The sequence below is a fragment of the Brachionichthys hirsutus genome, chromosome 12 (genome assembly GCF_040956055.1).
Source record: "Brachionichthys hirsutus isolate HB-005 chromosome 12, CSIRO-AGI_Bhir_v1, whole genome shotgun sequence".
Lineage (NCBI taxonomy): Eukaryota > Metazoa > Chordata > Actinopteri > Lophiiformes > Brachionichthyidae > Brachionichthys > Brachionichthys hirsutus.
In genome coordinates this window covers 9903130-9926816 of record NC_090908.1, presented here as the reverse complement: position 1 = coordinate 9926816, position 23687 = coordinate 9903130, and the positions used below count along the sequence as shown (strand labels likewise).

Genomic DNA, 23687 nt, shown 5'->3' with positions numbered 1-23687 from the left:
ATATTTGGTCAGCTACAATAGCAAATCAGTGATTCTGTTGCAATGAAGAATTAACAGACGAGAAATAGAATAAAAATGGAAAGCCTTTATTTTCATTGTATTGTGGATATACAACGAGATGAGGAGTGCTGCTCCGTTTGGTGCTTAGGTACAGCATAAAATACAAATAATAGAAGAAGAAAACAACACAAATTGAAAGTGATAAACAGTGCATGCAGATAGATTGTCCAGTACTTTGCATTTAGTAGTAGCATACAATAGTTATTGTACATGACCAGTGTTATAATATACATAATAATATCGTCCTCAACATGCTTTTTCTCCCAGTGAAATTCTAAACTTCCCAAATGAGCTATTTAATGTCTAAATGTGCATAAATACAATATAATGACATCATATTTAACTTTAACTGAGTTTAATGTTCTTATTTTACAGTAACACAATGATTCTTTATGCTCCTTTCCAGAACAGCTGCCCTGCTGAATGAATTGCTTGAGAACATCTGTCCAGACTCCTGTCAAACCCGGGATGACAGGAGTCTGTGTATGACAGAGGAAAGTGTGTGGCATCAGCAGCAGGTCAATGATTCAGAGAAAGGTTTGGTGAGAGACGGATGCATAAATGTTTCTCCACATTCTTTAACTCCGCCGAATCTGGAATTTTGCAACTATTTCCATAGTTACAGAAAACTACCGTAAATGTTCCAAACATTCCTGAAAAAGGATGCTCCTTATTGTCAAACATTATTTTATCCTTTTATCCTCCCTTTTTGAGCAGGACAACAATCTCAAGATAGCTTTCCTTATGTCTGGCAACTTCAGGCCGTACACAAGAGGATTCAGAATGGGAGGAATCACCACAAATTCAAGTGAAAAAATAATAGCTAGAATTGGATTAAGCTGTTCCAGATCGATTCTGCTGAGAGCAACATCAAGAAACACAGTGATGGAGTAAATGACAAAAGTAATAATGTGTGGCAGACAGCTTTGGATGACTTTGCCCTTGAACTCAGAGGAGCTTTTCCTACAAACAAGAAAAATTTGTACATATGTATACAGGACATAAACCAGCGGTATAAAGATTGTGATTATAGTTGCAAGCATACCAATTAAGTTATTAATGAAAGTGGAGATGCAAGACAATTTTACAATAGACCAGTTTGCACAGAACACCCTCGGTATTGCATTACCACACAATGGAAGAGTGGAGGCCAAATAAACAAGAATCCCAATAGTAAAAACTGGAAAGATAACGGCGAAGGTGACCAGCTGAGAGATTAGCTTGGATGTTATTTGGTTATAGTAATATAAAGGCTTACATATGGCGACATACCGATCATAGGCCATAATTCCTAACAGGATTAGCTCGTAGGATGCATAGGTGTAAATGACATAGATCTGAACAAAGCAAGGTGCTCGCGAGATCAAGTGAGTGTTGAACAGGAGATCCCTGAGGAACCTGAAGAAGAAGCCGCTGGAGCCGTACAGGGAGTTCACAGACAGACACAGGATGAAAATATACATCGGCTCATGTAAAGCTTTCTCTCGTGATATCACCACGATTATGACAAGATTAGCTGAGATAATAAAGGCAAACAGCAAAAGGGACAATAGAAACATCAGGTAACGATAGTGGCCTATGTTCACAAACATGGTGAGGTTAAAATAAGGAGGATAAAAAGTACCGTTTTCCATTACCACACACACACCAGCAAAGCTACAGTTGATCAAATCCTACAGTCGCAATGCAGCTGCAACACCTCATCTGTTTGCATGAAACTGAGCAGCAGGAACTTTAAGAGCACTGAATCAGACGGAGAGCAACATTTTCCAAAGCAATAAATCATGTAAGAGATTTGAGAAAGACGCCTGCGTTCACAACAACCAATCAACAATCAGCAGCATCACCCTGTTAGTGTCAGTCACATCTACTGTGTGTCATCCCTCCACAGTGTTCCTCATGTTGTCGGTGAAGCCTCTTTAAGTTGTCGAAAAAACAGCTTCAGCGTCCCACCACTGGGAATACATGATGAAACCAGACGCTTGGCGCTGAGGACCCAACCGCGAGAAAAAAAGAGTTTGTGCTGAACATAATATTTATTAACGTGAATTCTGCATTTGAGCACCCATTTCTGAAAGTGAAAAATGACCAAATACATTATACACATCTAAATATGATGTGGATTTCCATAAATTCCTCTTCTTTACATGTGCGCCAGCTCAAACACTGCTATGTCTTAATTTATAAGGGTATTCTTGAGATGAGCCCATCTTTTTTTTTTTTTTTTTTTTCATTGTTCATTTTCTAACCGCTTATTCCGCTATCGGGTCGCGGGCCAAGCTGGAGCCAATCCCAGCAGTCAATGGGCGAGAGGCAGGGGACACCCTGGACAAGCCGCCAGTTCATCGCAGGGCAACACAGAGACAGACAACCAGCCACACACACACTCACACCTACGGGCAATTTAGTGCCACCAATCAGCCTAGGCTGCATGTTTTTGGTGTTGGGAGGAAGCCGGAGAACCCGGAGAGAACCCACGCAGACACAGGGAGAACATGCAAACTCCTCACAGAATGGCCACAAGCCGGAGACGAACCTGTGACCATCTCGCTGTGAGGCAACAGTGCTTACCACTGCGCCACCGAGCCGCCCCCATCTTATTTATCTTCTCTTTTAATCAGGAATAATCGGGCCTACAGTCTCTGCTCGCAGGACTTTCTGTATTTTACTGTTTCCAGGGTCAGAACAGAAATGGGGGAAAATGTCACGGCCTAGGGCAGGGTAGGACCCAAATGCGAGCCAGACAGAGCCGAGGGGGGGGGGGGGGCAGGGGCAGGGAAGGTCCAGGAGACAGGCGGGGTCGGTACACTGGGTGGTCAGGCAGGTCAGGCAGACAGATGCGGGGGGCAGGCGCAGAGACAGGTCCAAGGGGCAGGCGAGGGTCAGACACAGGGTGGTCAGGCAGGTCAGGCAGATGGAACACAAGGGTCAGGCAAAGAGGCAGGGTCCGGGAAACAGGCAGGGTCGGTGCACGGGAGGTCTGGAACAAGTGCTGGAGAGTAGGAAACATCACCGACAATCTGGCAGGGAGCAGGGGACTGAGCTGGGTTTCAGTAGTGTCCGGGCTGATTGCTGACGGGTTGCAGGTGCTGACAGAAACACAGGTGATGGGAGTGAAGTGATTGCAGGAGGACTGTGAGGTGAAGACGGGGAGAGATAGTGAGGGAATGGAACAGGCCCGCCTAGGGGCGTGACAGAAAATGCTTTTAGATTTGCTGCTCCAACAATATGGAACATTTTGCAGTCAGAGCTCAAACCCCCAAAGTTTGGTATTTCTGAATGTGTTTAAGGCCATGATCAGTCCCATTGTATCCAGGTTTCAGGAGTGTAAATGTTCTATTTTAACTAATATTGTTAATTATTTTACATTTTATGTTTGTTTAAAGTTGCTGTGTGTAAAAAAAACAACTGTTTTTTAATTTTGTATTTTATTTTGTGTACTGCCATCCTTGGCCAGGTCTCTGTTGTAAAAGAGATCTTGGATCTCAATGGGCCAAACCTGATTAAATAAATAAAATAAAAATGTCTGATATGGCCATGAGGTTAACTGAATTGTTCTCTGCATTTCATCATATTTAACTAGATATTTGGTCAGCTACAATAGCAAATCAGTGATTCTGTTGCAATGGAAAATTAACAGACTAGAAATAAAATAAAAATAGAAAGCCTTAATTTTCATTGTATTGTGGATATACAACGAGATGAGGAGTGCTGCTCCGTTTGGTGCTTAGGTACAGCATAAAATACAAATAATAGAAGAAAACAACACGAATTGAAAGTGATAAACAGTGCATGCAGATAGATTGTCCAGTACTTTGCATTTAGTAGTAGCATACAATAGTTATTGTACATGACCATTGTTATAATACACATTATAATATAGTCCTCAACATGCTTTTTCTCCCAGTGAAATTGTAGACTTCCCAATTGAGCTATTTAATGTCTAAATGTGCATAAATACAATATAATGACATCATATTTAACTTTAACTGAGCTTAATTTTCTCATTTTACAGTAACACAATGATTCTTAATGCTCCTTTACAGAACAGCTTCCCCGCTGAATGAATTGCTTGAGAACATCTGTCCAGACTCCTGTCAAACCCGGGATGACAGGAGTCTGTGTATGACAGAGGAAAGTGTGTGGCATCAGCAGCAGGTCAATGATTCAGAGAAAGGTTTGGTGAGAGACGGATGCATAAATGTTTCTCCACATTCTTTAACTCCGCCGAATCTGGAATTTTGCAACTATTTCCATAGTTACAGAAAACTACCGTAAATGTTCCAAACATTCCTGAAAAAGGATGCTCCTTATTGTCAAACATTATTTCATCCTTTTATCCTCCCTTTTTGAGCAGGACAACAATCTCAAGATAGCTTTCCTTATGTCTGGCAACTTCAGGCCGTACACAAGAGGATTCAGAATGGAAGGAATCACCACAAATTCAAGTGAAAAAATAATAGCTAGAATTGGATTAAGCTGTTCCAGATCGATTCTGCTGAGAGCAACATCAAGAAACACAGTGATGGAGTAAATGACAAAAGTAATAATGTGTGGCAGACAGCTTTGGATGACTTTGCCCTTGAACTCAGAGGAGCTTTTCCTACAAACAAGAAAAATTTGTACATATGTATACAGGACATAAACCAGCGGTATAAAGATTGTGATTATAGTTGCAAGCATACCAATTAAGTTATTAATGAAAGTGGAGATGCAAGACAATTTTACAATAGACCAGTTTGCACAGAACACCCTCGGTATTGCATTACCACACAATGGAAGAGTGGAGGCCAAATAAACAAGAATCCCAATAGTAAAAACTGGAAAGATAACGGCGAAGGTGACCAGCTGAGAGATTAGCTTGGATGTTATTTGGTTATAGTAATATAAAGGCTTACATATGGCGACATACCGATCATAGGCCATAATTCCTAACAGGATTAGCTCGTAGGATGCATAGGTGTAAATGACATAGATCTGAACAAAGCAAGGTGCTCGCGAGATCAAGTGAGTGTTGAACAGGAGATCCCTGAGGAACCTGAAGAAGAAGCCGCTGGAGCCGTACAGGGAGTTCACAGACAGACACAGGATGAAAATATACATCGGCTCATGTAAAGCTTTCTCTCGTGATATCACCACGATTATGACAAGATTAGCTGAGATAATAAAGGCAAACAGCAAAAGGGACAATAGAAACATCAGGTAACGATAGTGGCCTATGTTCACAAACATGGTGAGGTTAAAATAAGGAGGATAAAAAGTACCGTTTTCCATTACCACACACACACCAGCAAAGCTACAGTTGATCAAATCCTACAGTCGCAATGCAGCTGCAACACCTCATCTGTTTGCATGAAACTGAGCAGCAGGAACTTTAAGAGCACTGAATCAGACGGAGAGCAACATTTTCCAAAGCAATAAATCATGTAAGAGATTTGAGAAAGACGCCTGCGTTCACAACAACCAATCAACAATCAGCAGCATCACCCTGTTAGTGTCAGTCACATCTACTGTGTGTCATCCCTCCACAGTGTTCCTCATGTTGTCGGTGAAGCCTCTTTAAGTTGTCGAAAAAACAGCTTCAGCGTCCCACCACTGGGAATACATGATGAAACCAGACGCTTGGCGCTGAGGACCCAACCGCGAGAAAAAAAGAGTTTGTGCTGAACATAATATTTATTAACGTGAATTCTGCATTTGAGCACCCATTTCTGAAAGTGAAAAATGACCAAATACATTATACACATCTAAATATGATGTGGATTTCCATAAATTCCTCTTCTTTACATGTGCGCCAGCTCAAACACTGCTATGTCTTAATTTATAAGGGTATTCTTGAGATGAGCCCATCTTTTTTTTTTTTTTTTTTTTTCATTGTTCATTTTCTAACCGCTTATTCCGCTATCGGGTCGCGGGCCAAGCTGGAGCCAATCCCAGCAGTCAATGGGCGAGAGGCAGGGGACACCCTGGACAAGCCGCCAGTTCATCGCAGGGCAACACAGAGACAGACAACCAGCCACACACACACTCACACCTACGGGCAATTTAGTGCCACCAATCAGCCTAGGCTGCATGTTTTTGGTGTTGGGAGGAAGCCGGAGAACCCGGAGAGAACCCACGCAGACACAGGGAGAACATGCAAACTCCTCACAGAATGGCCACAAGCCGGAGACGAACCTGTGACCATCTCGCTGTGAGGCAACAGTGCTTACCACTGCGCCACCGAGCCGCCCCCATCTTATTTATCTTCTCTTTTAATCAGGAATAATCGGGCCTACAGTCTCTGCTCGCAGGACTTTCTGTATTTTACTGTTTCCAGGGTCAGAACAGAAATGGGGGAAAATGTCACGGCCTAGGGCAGGGTAGGACCCAAATGCGAGCCAGACAGAGCCGAGGGGGGGGGGGGGGGGCAGGGGCAGGGAAGGTCCAGGAGACAGGCGGGGTCGGTACACTGGGTGGTCAGGCAGGTCAGGCAGACAGATGCGGGGGGCAGGCGCAGAGACAGGTCCAAGGGGCAGGCGAGGGTCAGACACAGGGTGGTCAGGCAGGTCAGGCAGATGGAACACAAGGGTCAGGCAAAGAGGCAGGGTCCGGGAAACAGGCAGGGTCGGTGCACGGGAGGTCTGGAACAAGTGCTGGAGAGTAGGAAACATCACCGACAATCTGGCAGGGAGCAGGGGACTGAGCTGGGTTTCAGTAGTGTCCGGGCTGATTGCTGACGGGTTGCAGGTGCTGACAGAAACACAGGTGATGGGAGTGAAGTGATTGCAGGAGGACTGTGAGGTGAAGACGGGGAGAGATAGTGAGGGAATGGAACAGGCCCGCCTAGGGGCGTGACAGAAAATGCTTTTAGATTTGCTGCTCCAACAATATGGAACATTTTGCAGTCAGAGCTCAAACCCCCAAAGTTTGGTATTTCTGAATGTGTTTAAGGCCATGATCAGTCCCATTGTATCCAGGTTTCAGGAGTGTAAATGTTCTATTTTAACTAATATTGTTAATTATTTTACATTTTATGTTTGTTTAAAGTTGCTGTGTGTAAAAAAAACAACTGTTTTTTAATTTTGTATTTTATTTTGTGTACTGCCATCCTTGGCCAGGTCTCTGTTGTAAAAGAGATCTTGGATCTCAATGGGCCAAACCTGATTAAATAAATAAAATAAAAATGTCTGATATGGCCATGAGGTTAACTGAATTGTTCTCTGCATTTCATCATATTTAACTAGATATTTGGTCAGCTACAATAGCAAATCAGTGATTCTGTTGCAATGGAAAATTAACAGACTAGAAATAAAATAAAAATAGAAAGCCTTAATTTTCATTGTATTGTGGATATACAACGAGATGAGGAGTGCTGCTCCGTTTGGTGCTTAGGTACAGCATAAAATACAAATAATAGAAGAAAACAACACGAATTGAAAGTGATAAACAGTGCATGCAGATAGATTGTCCAGTACTTTGCATTTAGTAGTAGCATACAATAGTTATTGTACATGACCATTGTTATAATACACATTATAATATAGTCCTCAACATGCTTTTTCTCCCAGTGAAATTGTAGACTTCCCAATTGAGCTATTTAATGTCTAAATGTGCATAAATACAATATAATGACATCATATTTAACTTTAACTGAGCTTAATTTTCTCATTTTACAGTAACACAATGATTCTTAATGCTCCTTTACAGAACAGCTTCCCCGCTGAATGAATTGCTTGAGAACATCTGTCCAGACTCCTGTCAAACCCGGGATGACAGGAGTCTGTGTATGACAGAGGAAAGTGTGTGGCATCAGCAGCAGGTCAATGATTCAGAGAAAGGTTTGGTGAGAGACGGATGCATAAATGTTTCTCCACATTCTTTAACTCCGCCGAATCTGGAATTTTGCAACTATTTCCATAGATACAGAAAACTACTGTAAACGTTCCAAACATTCCTGAAAAAGGATGCTCCTTATTGTCAAACATTATTTCATCCTTTCATCCTCCCTTTTTGAGCAGGACAACAATCTCAAGATAGCTTTTCTTATGTCTGGCAACTTCAGGCCGTACACAAGAGGATTCAGAATGGGAGGAATCACCACAAATTCAAGTGAAAAAATGATACTTAGAATTGGGTTAAGCTGCTCCAGATCGATTCTGCTGAGAGCAACATCAAGAAACACAGTGATGGAGTAAACGACAAAAGTAATAATGTGTGGCAGACAGCTTTGGATGACTTTGCCCTTGAACTCAGAGGAGCTTTTCCTACAGATGAAAATAATTTGTACATATGTATACAGGACATAAACCAGGGGCATAAAGACTGTGGTTATGGATACAAGCATACCAATAAGGTTATTAATGAAAGTGGAGATGCAAGACAATTTTACAATAGACCAGTTAGCACAGAACACCCTCGGTATTGCATTACCACACAATGGAAGAGTGGAGGCCCAATAAACACAGATCCCGAGAGTAAAAACTGGAAAAACAACCGCGAAGGTGACCAGCTGAGAGATTAGCTTGGATGTTATTTGTTTATAGTAATGCAAAGGCTTACATATAGCGACATACCGATCATAGGCCATAATTCCTAACAGGATCAGCTCGTAGGATGCATAGGTGTAAATGACATAGGTCTGAACAAAACAAGCTGGTCGCGAGATCAAGTGAGTGTCGAACAGAAGATCCCTGAGGAACCTGAAGAAGAAGCCGCTGGAGCCGTACAGAGAGTTCACAGACAGACACAGGATGAAAATATACATCGGCTCATGTAAAGCTTTCTCTTGTGATATCACCACGATTATGACAAGATTAGCTGAGATAATAAAGGCAAACAGCAAAAGGGACAATAGAAACACTGGGTAGCCATAGTGGCCTATGTTCACAAACATGGTGAGGTTAAAATAAGGAGGATAAAAACTACCGTTTTCCATTACCACACACACACCAGCAAAGATACAGTCGATCAAATCCTACAGTCGCAATGCAGCTGCAACACCTCATCTGTTTGCATGAAACTGAGCAGCAGGAACTTTAAGAGCACTGAATCAGACGGAGAGCAACATTTTCCAAAGCAATGACTCATGCAAGAGATTTGAGAAAGACGCCTGCGTTCACAACAACCAATCAACAATCAGCAGCATCACCCTGTTAGTGTCAGTCACATCTACTGTGTGTCATCCCTCCACAGTGTTCCTCATGTTGTCGGTGAAGCCTCTTTAAGTTATCGAAAAAACAACTTTAGCGTCCCACCAGTGGGAATACATGATGAAACCAGACGCTTGGCGCTGAGGACCCAACCGCGAGAAAAAAAGAGTTTGTGCTGAACATAATATTTATTAACGTGAATTCTGCATTTGAGCACCCATTTCTGAAAGTGAAAAATGACCAAATACATTATACACATCTAAATATGATGTAGATTTCCATAAATTCCTCTTCTTTACATGTCCGCCAGCTCAAACACTGGTATGTCTTAATTTATAAGGGTATTCTTGAGATGAGCCCATCTTATTTATCTTCTCTTTTAATCAGGAATAATCGGGCCTACAGTCTCTGCTCGCAGGACTTTCTGTATTTTACTGTTTCCAGGGTCAGAACAGAAATGGGGGAAATGCTTTTAGATTTGCTGCTCCAACTATATGGAACATTTTGCAGTCAGAGCTCAAACCCCAAACTTTTGTATGTCTGAATGTGTTTAAGGCCATGATCAGTCCCATTGTATCCAGGTTTCAGGAGTGTAAATGTTCTATTTTAACTAATATTGTTAATTATTTTACATTTTATGTTTGTTTAATGTTGCTGTGTGTAAAAAAAACCACTGTTTTTTAATTTTGTATTTTATTTTGTGTACTGCCATCCTTGGCCAGGTCTCTGTTGTAAAAGAGATCTTGGATCTCAATGGGACAAACCTGATTAAATAAATAAAATAAAAATGTCTGATATGGCCATGAGGTTAACTGAATTTGTTCTCTGCATTTCATCATATTTAACTAGATATTTGGTCAGCTACAATAGCAAATCAGTGATTCTGTTGCAATGAAGAATTAACAGACGAGAAATAGAATAAAAATGGAAAGCCTTTATTTTCATTGTATTGTGGATATACAACGAGATGAGGAGTGCTGCTCCGTTTGGTGCTTAGGTACAGCATAAAATACAAATAATAGAAGAAGAAAACAACACAAATTGAAAGTGATAAACAGTGCATGCAGATAGATTGTCCAGTACTTTGCATTTAGTAGTAGCATACAATAGTTATTGTACATGACCAGTGTTATAATATACATAATAATATAGTCCTCAACATGCTTTTTCTCCAAGTGAAATTCTAGACTTCCCAATTGAGCTATTTAATGTCTAAATGTATATAAATACAATATAATGACATCATATTTAACTTTAACTGAGTTTAATGTTCTCATTTTACAGTAACACAATGATTCTTTATGCTCCTTTCCAGAACAGCTGCCCCGCTGAATGAATTGCTTGAGAACATCTGTCCAGACTCCTGTCAAACCCGGGATGACAGGAGTCTGTGTATGACAGAGGAAAGTGTGTGGCATCAGCAGCAGGTCAATGATTCTAGAAAGGTTTGGTGAGAGACGGATGCATAAATGTTTCTCCACATTCTTTAACTCTGACGAATCTGGAATTTTGCAACTATTTCCATAGTTACAGGAAACTACCGTAAACGTTCCAAACATTCCTGAAAAAGGATGCTCCTTATTGTCAAACATTATTTCATCCTTTCATCCTCCCTTTTTGAGCAGGACAACAATCTCAAGATAGCTTTCCTTATGTCTGGCAACTTCAGGCCGTACACAAGAGGATTCAGAATGGGAGGAATCACCACAAATTCAAGCGAAAAAATTATACTTAGAATTGGGTTAAGCTGTTCTAGATCGATTCTGCTTAGAGCAACATCAAGAAAACCAGTGATGCAGCAAACGACAAAAGTAATAATGTGTGGCAGACAGCTTTGGATGACTTTGCCCTTGAACTCAGAGGAGCTTTTCCTACAAATGAGAAAAATTTGTACATATGTATACAGGACATAAACCAGCGGCATAAAGACTGTGATTGTACATAAAAGCAAACCAATAAGATTATTAATGAAAGTGGAGATGCAAGACAATTTTACAATAGACCAGTTTGCACAGAACACCCTCGGTATTGCATTACCACACAATGGAAGAGTGGAGGCCAAATAAACAAGAATCCCGAGGATTAAAACTGGAAAAACAACCGCGAAGGTGACCAGCTGAGAGATTAGCTTGGATGTTATTTGTTTATAGTAATGCAAAGGCTTACATATAGCGACATACCGATCATAGGCCATAATTGCTAACAGGCTGAGCTCGTAGGATCCATAGGTGTAAATGACATAGATCTGAACAAAGCAAGCTGGTCGCGAGATCAAGTGAGTGTCGAACAGAAGATCCCTGAGAAACCTGAAGAAGAAGCCGCTGGAGCCGTACAGAGAGTTCACAGACAGACACAGGATGAAGATATACATCGGCTCATGTAAAGCTTTCTCTCGTGATATCACCACGATTATGACAAGATTAGCTGAGATAATAAAGGCAAAGAGCAAAAGGGACAATAGAAACACTGGGTAGCCATAGTGGCCTATGTTCACAAACATGGTGAGGTTAAAATAAGGAGGATAAAAACTACCGTTTTCCATTACCACACACACACACCAGCAAAGATACAGTCGATCAAATCCTACAGTCGCAATGCAGCTGCAACACCTCATCTGTTTGCATGAAACTGAGCAGCAGGAACTTTAAGAGCACTGAATCAGACGGAGAGCAACATTTTCCAAAGCAATAAATCATGCAAGAGATTTGAGAAAGACGCCTGCGTTCACAACAACCAATCAACAATCAGCAGCATCACCCTGTTAGTGTCAGTCACATCTACTGTGTGTCATCCCTCCACAGTGTTCCTCATGTTGTCGGTGAAGCCTCTTTAAGTTATCGAAAAAACAACTTCAGCGTCCCACCAGTGGGAATACATGATGAAACCAGACGCTTGGCGCTGAGGACCCAACCGCGAGAAAAAAAGAGTTTGTGCTGAACATAATATTTATTAACGTGAATTCTGCATTTGAGCACCCATTTCTGAAAGTGAAAAATGACCAAATACATTATACAAATCTAAATATGATGTAGATTTCCAAAAATTCCTCTTCTTTACATGTCCGCCAGCGCAAACACTGGCATGTCTTAATTTATAAGGGTATTCTTGAGATGAACCCATCTTATTTATCTTCTCTTTTAATCAGGAATAATCGGGCCTACAGTCTCTGCTCGCAGGACTTTCTGTATTTTACTGTTTCCAGGGTCAGAACAGAAATGGGGGAAATGCTTTTAGATTTGCTGCTCCAACTATATGGAACATTTTGCAGTCAGAGCTCAAACCCCAAACTTTTGTATGTCTGAATGTGTTTAAGGCCATGATCAGTCCCATTGTATCCAGGTTTCAGGAGTGTAAATGTTCTATTTTAACTAATATTGTTAATTATTTTACATTTTATGTTTGTTTAATGTTGCTGTGTGTAAAAAAAACCACTGTTTTTTAATTTTGTATTTTATTTTGTGTACTGCCATCCTTGGCCAGGTCTCTGTTGTAAAAGAGATCTTGGATCTCAATGGGACAAACCTGATTAAATAAATAAAATAAAAATGTCTGATATGGCCATGAGGTTAACTGAATTTGTTCTCTGCATTTCATCATATTTAACTAGATATTTGGTCAGCTACAATAGCAAATCAGTGATTCTGTTGCAATGAAGAATTAACAGACGAGAAATAGAATAAAAATGGAAAGCCTTTATTTTCATTGTATTGTGGATATACAACGAGATGAGGAGTGCTGCTCCGTTTGGTGCTTAGGTACAGCATAAAATACAAATAATAGAAGAAGAAAACAACACAAATTGAAAGTGATAAACAGTGCATGCAGATAGATTGTCCAGTACTTTGCATTTAGTAGTAGCATACAATAGTTATTGTACATGACCAGTGTTATAATATACATAATAATATAGTCCTCAACATGCTTTTTCTCCAAGTGAAATTCTAGACTTCCCAATTGAGCTATTTAATGTCTAAATGTATATAAATACAATATAATGACATCATATTTAACTTTAACTGAGTTTAATGTTCTCATTTTACAGTAACACAATGATTCTTTATGCTCCTTTCCAGAACAGCTGCCCCGCTGAATGAATTGCTTGAGAACATCTGTCCAGACTCCTGTCAAACCCGGGATGACAGGAGTCTGTGTATGACAGAGGAAAGTGTGTGGCATCAGCAGCAGGTCAATGATTCTAGAAAGGTTTGGTGAGAGACGGATGCATAAATGTTTCTCCACATTCTTTAACTCTGACGAATCTGGAATTTTGCAACTATTTCCATAGTTACAGGAAACTACCGTAAACGTTCCAAACATTCCTGAAAAAGGATGCTCCTTATTGTCAAACATTATTTCATCCTTTCATCCTCCCTTTTTGAGCAGGACAACAATCTCAAGATAGCTTTCCTTATGTCTGGCAACTTCAGGCCGTACACAAGAGGATTCAGAATGGGAGGAATCACCACAAATTCAAGCGAAAAAATTATACTTAGAATTGGGTTAAGCTGTTCTAGATCGATTCTGCTTAGAGCAACATCAAGAAAACCAGTGATGCAGCAAACGACAAAAGTAATAATGTGTGGCAGACAGCTTTGGATGACTTTGCCCTTGAACTCAGAGGAGCTTTTCCTACAAATGAGAAAAATTTGTACATATGTATACAGGACATAAACCAGCGGCATAAAGACTGTGATTGTACATAAAAGCAAACCAATAAGATTATTAATGAAAGTGGAGATGCAAGACAATTTTACAATAGACCAGTTTGCACAGAACACCCTCGGTATTGCATTACCACACAATGGAAGAGTGGAGGCCAAATAAACAAGAATCCCGAGGATTAAAACTGGAAAAACAACCGCGAAGGTGACCAGCTGAGAGATTAGCTTGGATGTTATTTGTTTATAGTAATGCAAAGGCTTACATATAGCGACATACCGATCATAGGCCATAATTGCTAACAGGCTGAGCTCGTAGGATCCATAGGTGTAAATGACATAGATCTGAACAAAGCAAGCTGGTCGCGAGATCAAGTGAGTGTCGAACAGAAGATCCCTGAGAAACCTGAAGAAGAAGCCGCTGGAGCCGTACAGAGAGTTCACAGACAGACACAGGATGAAGATATACATCGGCTCATGTAAAGCTTTCTCTCGTGATATCACCACGATTATGACAAGATTAGCTGAGATAATAAAGGCAAAGAGCAAAAGGGACAATAGAAACACTGGGTAGCCATAGTGGCCTATGTTCACAAACATGGTGAGGTTAAAATAAGGAGGATAAAAACTACCGTTTTCCATTACCACACACACACACCAGCAAAGATACAGTCGATCAAATCCTACAGTCGCAATGCAGCTGCAACACCTCATCTGTTTGCATGAAACTGAGCAGCAGGAACTTTAAGAGCACTGAATCAGACGGAGAGCAACATTTTCCAAAGCAATAAATCATGCAAGAGATTTGAGAAAGACGCCTGCGTTCACAACAACCAATCAACAATCAGCAGCATCACCCTGTTAGTGTCAGTCACATCTACTGTGTGTCATCCCTCCACAGTGTTCCTCATGTTGTCGGTGAAGCCTCTTTAAGTTATCGAAAAAACAACTTCAGCGTCCCACCAGTGGGAATACATGATGAAACCAGACGCTTGGCGCTGAGGACCCAACCGCGAGAAAAAAAGAGTTTGTGCTGAACATAATATTTATTAACGTGAATTCTGCATTTGAGCACCCATTTCTGAAAGTGAAAAATGACCAAATACATTATACAAATCTAAATATGATGTAGATTTCCAAAAATTCCTCTTCTTTACATGTCCGCCAGCGCAAACACTGGCATGTCTTAATTTATAAGGGTATTCTTGAGATGAACCCATCTTATTTATCTTCTCTTTTAATCAGGAATAATCGGGCCTACAGTCTCTGCTCGCAGGACTTTCTGTATTTTACTGTTTCCAGGGTCAGAACAGAATTGGGGGGAAATGCTTTTAGATTTTCTGCTCCAACTATATGGAACATTTTGCAGTCAGAGCTCAAACCCCAAAGTTTGGTATGTCTGAATGTGTTTAAGGCCATGATCAGTCCCATTGTATCCAGGTTTCAGGAGTGTAAATGTTCTATTTTAACTAATATTGTTAATTATTTTACATTTTATGTTTGTTTAATGTTGCTGTGTGTAAAAAAAACCACTGTTTTTTAATTTTGTATTTTATTTTGTGTACTGCCATCCTTGGCCAGGTCTCTGTTGTAAAAGAGATCTTGGATCTCAATGGGACAAACCTGATTAAATAAATAAAATAAAAATGTCTGATATGGCCATGAGGTTAACTGAATTTGTTCTCTGCATTTCATCATATTTAACTAGATATTTGGTCAGCTACAATAGCAAATCAGTGATTCTGTTGCAATGAAGAATTAACAGACGAGAAATAGAATAAAAATGGAAAGCCTTTATTTTCATTGTATTGTGGATATACAACGAGATGAGGAGTGCTGCTCCGTTTGGTGCTTAGGTACAGCATAAAATACAAATAATAGAAGAAGAAAACAACACAAATTGAAAGTGATAAACAGTGCATGCAGATATATTGTCCAGTACTTTGCATTTAGTAGTAGCATACAATAGTTATTGTACATGACCAGTGTTATAATATACATAATAATATAGTCCTCAACATGCTTTTTCTCCCAGTAAAATTCTAGACTTCCCAATTGAGCTATTTAATGTCTAAATGTGCATAAATACAATATAATGACACCATATTTAACTTTAACTGAGTTTAATGTTCTTATTTTACAGTAACACAATGATTCTTTATGCTCCTTTCCAGAACAGCTGCCCCGCTGAATGAATTGCTTGAGAACATCTGTCCAGACTCCTGTCAAACCCGGGATGACAGGAGTCTGTGTATGACAGAGGAAAGTGTGTGGCATCAGCAGCAGGTCAATGATTCAGAGAAAGGTTTGGTGAGAGACGGATGCATAAATGTTTCTCCACATTCTTTAACTCCGCCGAATCTGGAATTTTGCAACTATTTCCATAGTTACAGAAAACTACTGTAAACGTTCCAAACATTCCTGAAAAAGGATGCTCCTTATTGTCAAACATTATTTCATCCTTTCATCCTCCCTTTTTGAGCAGGACAACAATCTCAAGATAGCTTTTCTTATGTCTGGCAACTTCAGGCCGTACACAAGAGGATTCAGAATGGGAGGAATCACCACAAATTCAAGCGAAAAAATGATAGCGAGAATTGGGTTAAGCTGCTCCAGATTGATTCTGCTTAGAGCAATATCAAGAAACACAGTGATGGAGTAAATGACAAAAGTAATAATGTGTGGCAGACAGCTTTGGATGACTTTGCCCTTGAACTCAGAGGAGCTTTTCCTACAAACGAGAAAAATTTGTACATATGTATACAGGACATAAACCAGCGGTATAAAGACTGTGATTATAGTTGCAAGCATACCAATTAAGTTATTAATGAAAGTGGAGATGCAAGACAATTTTACAATAGACCAGTTAGCACAGAACACCCTCGGTATTGCATTACCACACAATGGAAGAGTGGAGGCCAAATAAACAAGAATCCCAACAGTAAAAGCTGGATAGATAACGGCGAAGGTGACCAGCTGAGAGATTAGCTTGGATGTTATTTGGTTATAGTAATATAAAGGCTTACATATAGCGACATACCGATCATAGGCCATAATTCCTAACAGGCTGAGCTCGTAGGATCCATAGGTGTAAATGACATAGATCTGAACAAAGCAAGCTGCTCGCGAGATCAAGTGAGTGTTGAACAGGAGATCCCTGAGGAACCTGAAGAAGAAGCCGCTGGAGCCGTACAGAGAGTTCACAGACAGACACAGGATGAAAATATACATCGGCTCATGTAAAGCTTTCTCTCGTGATATCACCACGATTATGACAAGATTAGCTGAGATAATAAAGGCAAAGAGCAAAAGGGACAATAGAAACACTGGGTAGCCATAGTGGCCTATGTTCACAAACATGGTGAGGTTAAAATAAGGAGGATAAAAACTACCGTTTTCCATTACCACACACACACCAGCAAAGATACAGTCGATCAAATCCTACAGTCGCAATGCAGCTGCAACACCTCATCTGTTTGCATGAAACTGAGCAGCAGGAACTTTAAGAGCACTGAATCAGACGGAGAGCAACATTTTCCAAAGCAATAAATCATGTAAGAGATTTGAGAAAGACGCCTGCGTTCACAACAACCAATCAACAATCAGCAGCATCACCCTGTTAGTGTCAGTCACATCTACTGTGTGTCATCCCTCCACAGTGTTCCTCATGTTGTCAGTTAAGCCTCTTTAAGTTATCGAAAAAACAGCTTCAGTGTCCCACCAGTGAGAATACATGATGAAACCAGACGCTTGGTGTCCAAGGACCCCGAAGACCCGACCGCGAGAAAAAAAGAGTTTGTGCTGAACATAATATTTATTGTTAACGTGCATTCTGCATTTGAACACCCATTTCTGAAAGTGAAAAATGACCAAATACATTATACACATCTAAATATGATGTGGATTTCCATAAATTCCTCTTCTTTACATGTGCGCCAGCTCAAACACTGCTATGTCTTAATTTATAAGGGTATTCTTGAGATGAGCCCATCTTATTTTTTTTATTTTTTTTTCATTGTTCATTTTCTAACCGCTTATTCCGCTATCGGGTCGCGGGCCAAGCTGGAGCCAATCCCAGCAGTCAATGGGCGAGAGGCAGGGGACACCCTGGACAAGCCGCCAGTTCATCGCAGGGCAACACAGAGACAGACAACCAGCCACACACACACTCACACCTACGGGCAATTTAGTGTCACCAATCGGCCTAGGCTGCATGTTTTTGGTGGTGGGAGGAAGCCGGAGAACCCGGAGAGAACCCACGCAGACACAGGGAGAACATGCAAACTCCTCACAGAATGGCCACAAGCCAGAGACGAACCTGTGACCATCTCGCTGTGAGGCAACAGTGCTTACCACTGCGCCACCGAGCCGCCCCCATCTTATTTATCTTCTCTTTTAATCAGGAATAATCGGGCCTACAGTCTCTGCTCGCAGGACTTTCTGTATTTTACTGTTTCCAGGGTCAGAACAGAAATGGGGGAAAATGTCACGGCCTAGGGCAGGGTAGGACCCAAATGCGAGCCAGACAGAGCCGAGGGGGGGGGGGCAGGGGCAGGGAAGGTCCAGGAGACAGGCGGGGTCGGTACACTGGATGGTCAGGCAGGTCAGGCAGACAGATGTGGGGGGCAGGCGCAGAGACAGGTCCAAGGGGCAGGCGAGGGTCAGACACAGGGTGGTCAGGCAGGTCAGGCAGATGGAACACAAGGGTCAGGCGAAGAGGCAGGGTCCGGGAAACAGGCAGGCTCGGTGCACGGGAGGTCTGGAACAAGTGCTGGAGAGTAGGAAACATCACCGACAATCTGGCAGGGAGCAGGGGACTGAGCTGGGTTTAAGTAGTGTCCGGGCTGATTGCTGACGGGTTGCAGGTGCTGACAGAAACACAGGTGATGGGAGTGAAGTGATTGCAGGAGGACTGTGAGGTGAAGACGGGGAGAGATAGTGAGGGAATGGAACAGGCCCGCCTAGGGGCGTGACAGAAAATGCTTTTAGATTTGCTGCTCCAACAATATGGAACATTTTGCAGTCAGAGCTCAAACCCCCAAAGTTTGGTATGTCTGAATGTGTTTAAGGCCATGATCAGTCCCATTGTATCCAGGTTTCAGGAGTGTAAATGTTCTATTTTAACTAATATTGTTAATTATTTTACATTTTATGTTTGTTTAAAGTTGCTGTGTGTAAAAAAAAAAACTGTTTTTTAATTTTGTATTTTATTTTGTGTACTGCCATCCTTGGCCAGGTCTCTGTTGTAAAAGAGATCTTGGATCTCAATGGGCCAAACCTGATTAAATAAATAAAATAAAAATGTCTGATATGGCCATGAGGTTAACTGAATTGTTCTCTGCATTTCATCATATTTAACTAGATATTTGGTCAGCTACAATAGCAAATCAGTGATTCTGTTGCAATGGAAAATTAACAGACTAGAAATAAAATAAAAATAGAAAGCCTTCATTTTCATTGTATTGTGGATATACAACGAGATGAGGAGTGCTGCTCCGTTTGGTGCTTAGGTACAGCATAAAATACAAATAATAGAAGAAAACAACACGAATTGAAAGTGATAAACAGTGCATGCAGATAGATTGTCCAGTACTTTGCATTTAGTAGTAGCATACAATAGTTATTGTACATGACCAGTGTTATAATATACATAATAATATCGTCCTCAACATGCTTTTTCTCCCAGTGAAATTCTAGACTTCCCAATTGAGCTATTTAATGTCTAAATGTGCATAAATACAATATAATGACATCATATTTAACTTTAACTGAGCTTAATTTTCTCATTTTACAGTAACACAATGATTCTTAATGCTCCTTTACAGAATAGCTGCCCCGCTGAATAAATTGCTTCAGAGCAACATGTTCCAAAACTGGACCCATCTTGAAGCCCCAGTTTGAGAACATCAGAATCAGAATCAGAATCAGAATCAGAAGTAGTTTATTGCCATTGTCAATGAGGGTTCACAGACTAGGAATGTTTCTCGGTGAAGTCGCGCTACATGTAACAGTAATGACTAAGATACATAAAATATACAAGTACAGACACATCACAAAATAGCAGCATCAGGAGTGGATACACAAATGTATATTAGCAGCAGTAAACTAGCGTAATCACGCAGTGCAAAGAGAACAGTGCACGTTATCAGTTATGAATGTTCAAGAGTCCGGGACAGAATTTTTAAGTGTTCATGAGTCTTACAGCCGAGGGGAAGAAGCTGGTCTTGTGGTGGGAGGTTCTGGTTCGGATGGACCGTAGCCTCCTGGCCGAGGGGAGAGGGTCAAAGAGTCTGTGACCAGGGTGAGAAAGGTCGGCTGTGATCCGACCTGCACGCCTCCGAGTCCTGGAGACATCTGTCCAGACTCCTGTCATGACAGGAGTCTGTGTATGACAGAGGAAAGTGTGTGGCATCAGCAACAGGTCAATGATTCTAGAAAGGTTTGGTGAGAGACGGATGCATAAATGTTTCTCCACATTCTTTAACTCTGACGAATCTGGAATTTTGCAACTATTTCCATAGTTACAGAAAACTACCGTAAACGTTCCAAACATTCCTGAAAAAGGATGCTCCTTATTGTCAAACATTATTTCATCCTTTCATCCTCCCTTTTTGAGCAGGACAACAATCTCAAGATAGCTTTTCTTATGTCTGGCAACTTCAGGCCGTACACAAGAGGATTCAGAATGGGAGGAATCACCACAAATTCAAGTGAAAAAATTATACTTAGAATTGGGTTAAGCTGTTCTAAATCGATTCTGCTGAGAGCAACATCAAGAAAACCAGTGATGGATTAAACAACAAAAGTAATAATGTGTGGCAGACAGCTTTGGATGACTTTGCCCTTGAACTCAGAGGAGCTTTTCCTACACACTAAAAAAATTTGTACATATGTATACAGGACATAAACCAGCGGTATAAAGACTGTGGTTATAGTTACAAGCATACCAATTAATTTATTAATGAAAGTGGAGATGCAAGACAATTTTACAACAGACCAGTTAGCACAGAACACCCTCGGTATTGCATTACCACACAATGGAAGAGTGGAGGCCAAATAAACACAGATCGCAGCATTAAACGCTGGATAGATAACGGCGAAGGTGACCAGCTGAGAGATTAGCTTGGATGTTATTTGGTTATAGTAATATAAAGGCTTACATATAGCGACATACCGATCATAGGCCATAATTCCTAACAGGCTGAGCTCGTAGGATCCATAGGTGTAAATGACATAGATCTGAACAAAGCAAGCTGGTCGCGAGATCAAGTGAGTGTCGAACAGGAGATCCCTGAGGAACCTGAAGAAGAAGCCGCTGGAGCCGTACAGAGAGTTCACAGACAGACACAGGATGAAAATATACATCGGCTCATGTAAAGCTTTCTCTCGTGATATCACCACGATTATGACAAGATTAGCTGAGATAATAAAGGCAAAGAGCAAAAGGGACAATAGAAACACTGGGTAGCCATAGTGGCCTATGTTCACAAACATGGTGAGGTTAAAATAAGGAGGATAAAAACTACCGTTTTCCATTACCACACACACACCAGCAAAGATACAGTCGATCAAATCCTACAGTCGCAATGCAGCTGCAACACCTCGTCTGTTTGCATGAAACTGAGCAGCAGGAACCTTAAGAGCACTGAATCAGACGGAGAGCAACATTTTCCAAAGCAATAAATCATGTAAGAGATTTGAGAAAGACGCCTGCGTTCACAACAACCAATCAACAATCAGCAGCATCACCCTGTTAGTGTCAGTCACATCTACTGTGTGTCATCCCTCCACAGTGTTCCTCATGTTGTCAGTTAAGCCTCTTTAAGTTATCGAAAAAACAGCTTCAGTGTCCCACCAGTGAGAATACATGATGAAACCAGACGCTTGGTGTCCAAGGACCCCGAAGACCCGACCGCGAGAAAAAAAGAGTTTGTGCTGAACATAATATTTATTGTTAACGTGCATTCTGCATTTGAACACCCATTTCTGAAAGTGAAAAATGACCAAATACATTATACACATCTAAATATGATGTGGATTTCCATAAATTCCTCTTCTTTACATGTGCGCCAGCTCAAACACTGCTATGTCTTAATTTATAAGGGTATTCTTGAGATGAGCCCATCTTATTTTTTTTATTTTTTTTTCATTGTTCATTTTCTAACCGCTTATTCCGCTATCGGGTCGCGGGCCAAGCTGGAGCCAATCCCAGCAGTCAATGGGCGAGAGGCAGGGGACACCCTGGACAAGCCGCCAGTTCATCGCAGGGCAACACAGAGACAGACAACCAGCCACACACACACTCACACCTACGGGCAATTTAGTGTCACCAATCGGCCTAGGCTGCATGTTTTTGGTGGTGGGAGGAAGCCGGAGAACCCGGAGAGAACCCACGCAGACACAGGGAGAACATGCAAACTCCTCACAGAATGGCCACAAGCCGGAGACGAACCTGTGACCATCTCGCTGTGAGGCAACAGTGCTTACCACTGCGCCACCGAGCCGCCCCCATCTTATTTATCTTCTCTTTTAATCAGGAATAATCGGGCCTACAGTCTCTGCTCGCAGGACTTTCTGTATTTTACTGTTTCCAGGGTCAGAACAGAAATGGGGGAAAATGTCACGGCCTAGGGCAGGGTAGGACCCAAATGCGAGCCAGACAGAGCCGAGGGGGGGGGGGCAGGGGCAGGGAAGGTCCAGGAGACAGGCGGGGTCGGTACACTGGATGGTCAGGCAGGTCAGGCAGACAGATGTGGGGGGCAGGCGCAGAGACAGGTCCAAGGGGCAGGCGAGGGTCAGACACAGGGTGGTCAGGCAGGTCAGGCAGATGGAACACAAGGGTCAGGCGAAGAGGCAGGGTCCGGGAAACAGGCAGGCTCGGTGCACGGGAGGTCTGGAACAAGTGCTGGAGAGTAGGAAACATCACCGACAATCTGGCAGGGAGCAGGGGACTGAGCTGGGTTTAAGTAGTGTCCGGGCTGATTGCTGACGGGTTGCAGGTGCTGACAGAAACACAGGTGATGGGAGTGAAGTGATTGCAGGAGGACTGTGAGGTGAAGACGGGGAGAGATAGTGAGGGAATGGAACAGGCCCGCCTAGGGGCGTGACAGAAAATGCTTTTAGATTTGCTGCTCCAACAATATGGAACATTTTGCAGTCAGAGCTCAAACCCCCAAAGTTTGGTATGTCTGAATGTGTTTAAGGCCATGATCAGTCCCATTGTATCCAGGTTTCAGGAGTGTAAATGTTCTATTTTAACTAATATTGTTAATTATTTTACATTTTATGTTTGTTTAAAGTTGCTGTGTGTAAAAAAAAAAACTGTTTTTTAATTTTGTATTTTATTTTGTGTACTGCCATCCTTGGCCAGGTCTCTGTTGTAAAAGAGATCTTGGATCTCAATGGGCCAAACCTGATTAAATAAATAAAATAAAAATGTCTGATATGGCCATGAGGTTAACTGAATTGTTCTCTGCATTTCATCATATTTAACTAGATATTTGGTCAGCTACAATAGCAAATCAGTGATTCTGTTGCAATGGAAAATTAACAGACTAGAAATAAAATAAAAATAGAAAGCCTTCATTTTCATTGTATTGTGGATATACAACGAGATGAGGAGTGCTGCTCCGTTTGGTGCTTAGGTACAGCATAAAATACAAATAATAGAAGAAAACAACACGAATTGAAAGTGATAAACAGTGCATGCAGATAGATTGTCCAGTACTTTGCATTTAGTAGTAGCATACAATAGTTATTGTACATGACCAGTGTTATAATATACATAATAATATCGTCCTCAACATGCTTTTTCTCCCAGTGAAATTCTAGACTTCCC

The 23687-nt window shown here is 41.4% G+C and overlaps 5 protein-coding genes and 2 pseudogenes across 5 annotated transcripts; all 7 read right to left on the bottom strand.

Moving 5' to 3' along the window:
• Window positions 1-743: 743 nt before the first annotated feature.
• On the bottom strand, window positions 744-1694 carry LOC137902482 (olfactory receptor 4B13-like). The gene has a single exon (XM_068746568.1). It carries the CDS (start codon window positions 1692-1694, stop codon window positions 744-746), a length of 951 nt encoding a protein of 316 aa, XP_068602669.1.
• Window positions 1695-4383: 2689 nt separating this feature from the next.
• On the bottom strand, window positions 4384-5334 carry LOC137902480 (olfactory receptor 4B13-like). The gene has a single exon (XM_068746567.1). It carries the CDS (start codon window positions 5332-5334, stop codon window positions 4384-4386), a length of 951 nt encoding a protein of 316 aa, XP_068602668.1.
• A 2692-nt stretch (window positions 5335-8026) lies between these two features.
• LOC137902479 (olfactory receptor 10A6-like) lies at window positions 8027-8913 on the bottom strand (annotated as a pseudogene).
• Window positions 8914-10782: 1869 nt separating this feature from the next.
• Window positions 10783-11733, bottom strand: LOC137902478 (olfactory receptor 4B13-like). Its single transcript, XM_068746566.1, has one exon. It carries the CDS (start codon window positions 11731-11733, stop codon window positions 10783-10785), a length of 951 nt encoding a protein of 316 aa, XP_068602667.1.
• Window positions 11734-13540: 1807 nt separating this feature from the next.
• Window positions 13541-14491, bottom strand: LOC137902476 (olfactory receptor 4B13-like). The gene has a single exon (XM_068746564.1). The coding sequence runs from the start codon at window positions 14489-14491 to the stop codon at window positions 13541-13543; it is 951 nt and encodes a 316-aa protein (XP_068602665.1).
• A 1809-nt stretch (window positions 14492-16300) lies between these two features.
• Window positions 16301-17251, bottom strand: LOC137902475 (olfactory receptor 4B13-like). The gene has a single exon (XM_068746563.1). It carries the CDS (start codon window positions 17249-17251, stop codon window positions 16301-16303), a length of 951 nt encoding a protein of 316 aa, XP_068602664.1.
• Window positions 17252-20434: 3183 nt separating this feature from the next.
• Window positions 20435-21385, bottom strand: LOC137902474 (olfactory receptor 4B13-like; annotated as a pseudogene).
• Window positions 21386-23687: the final 2302 nt, after the last annotated feature.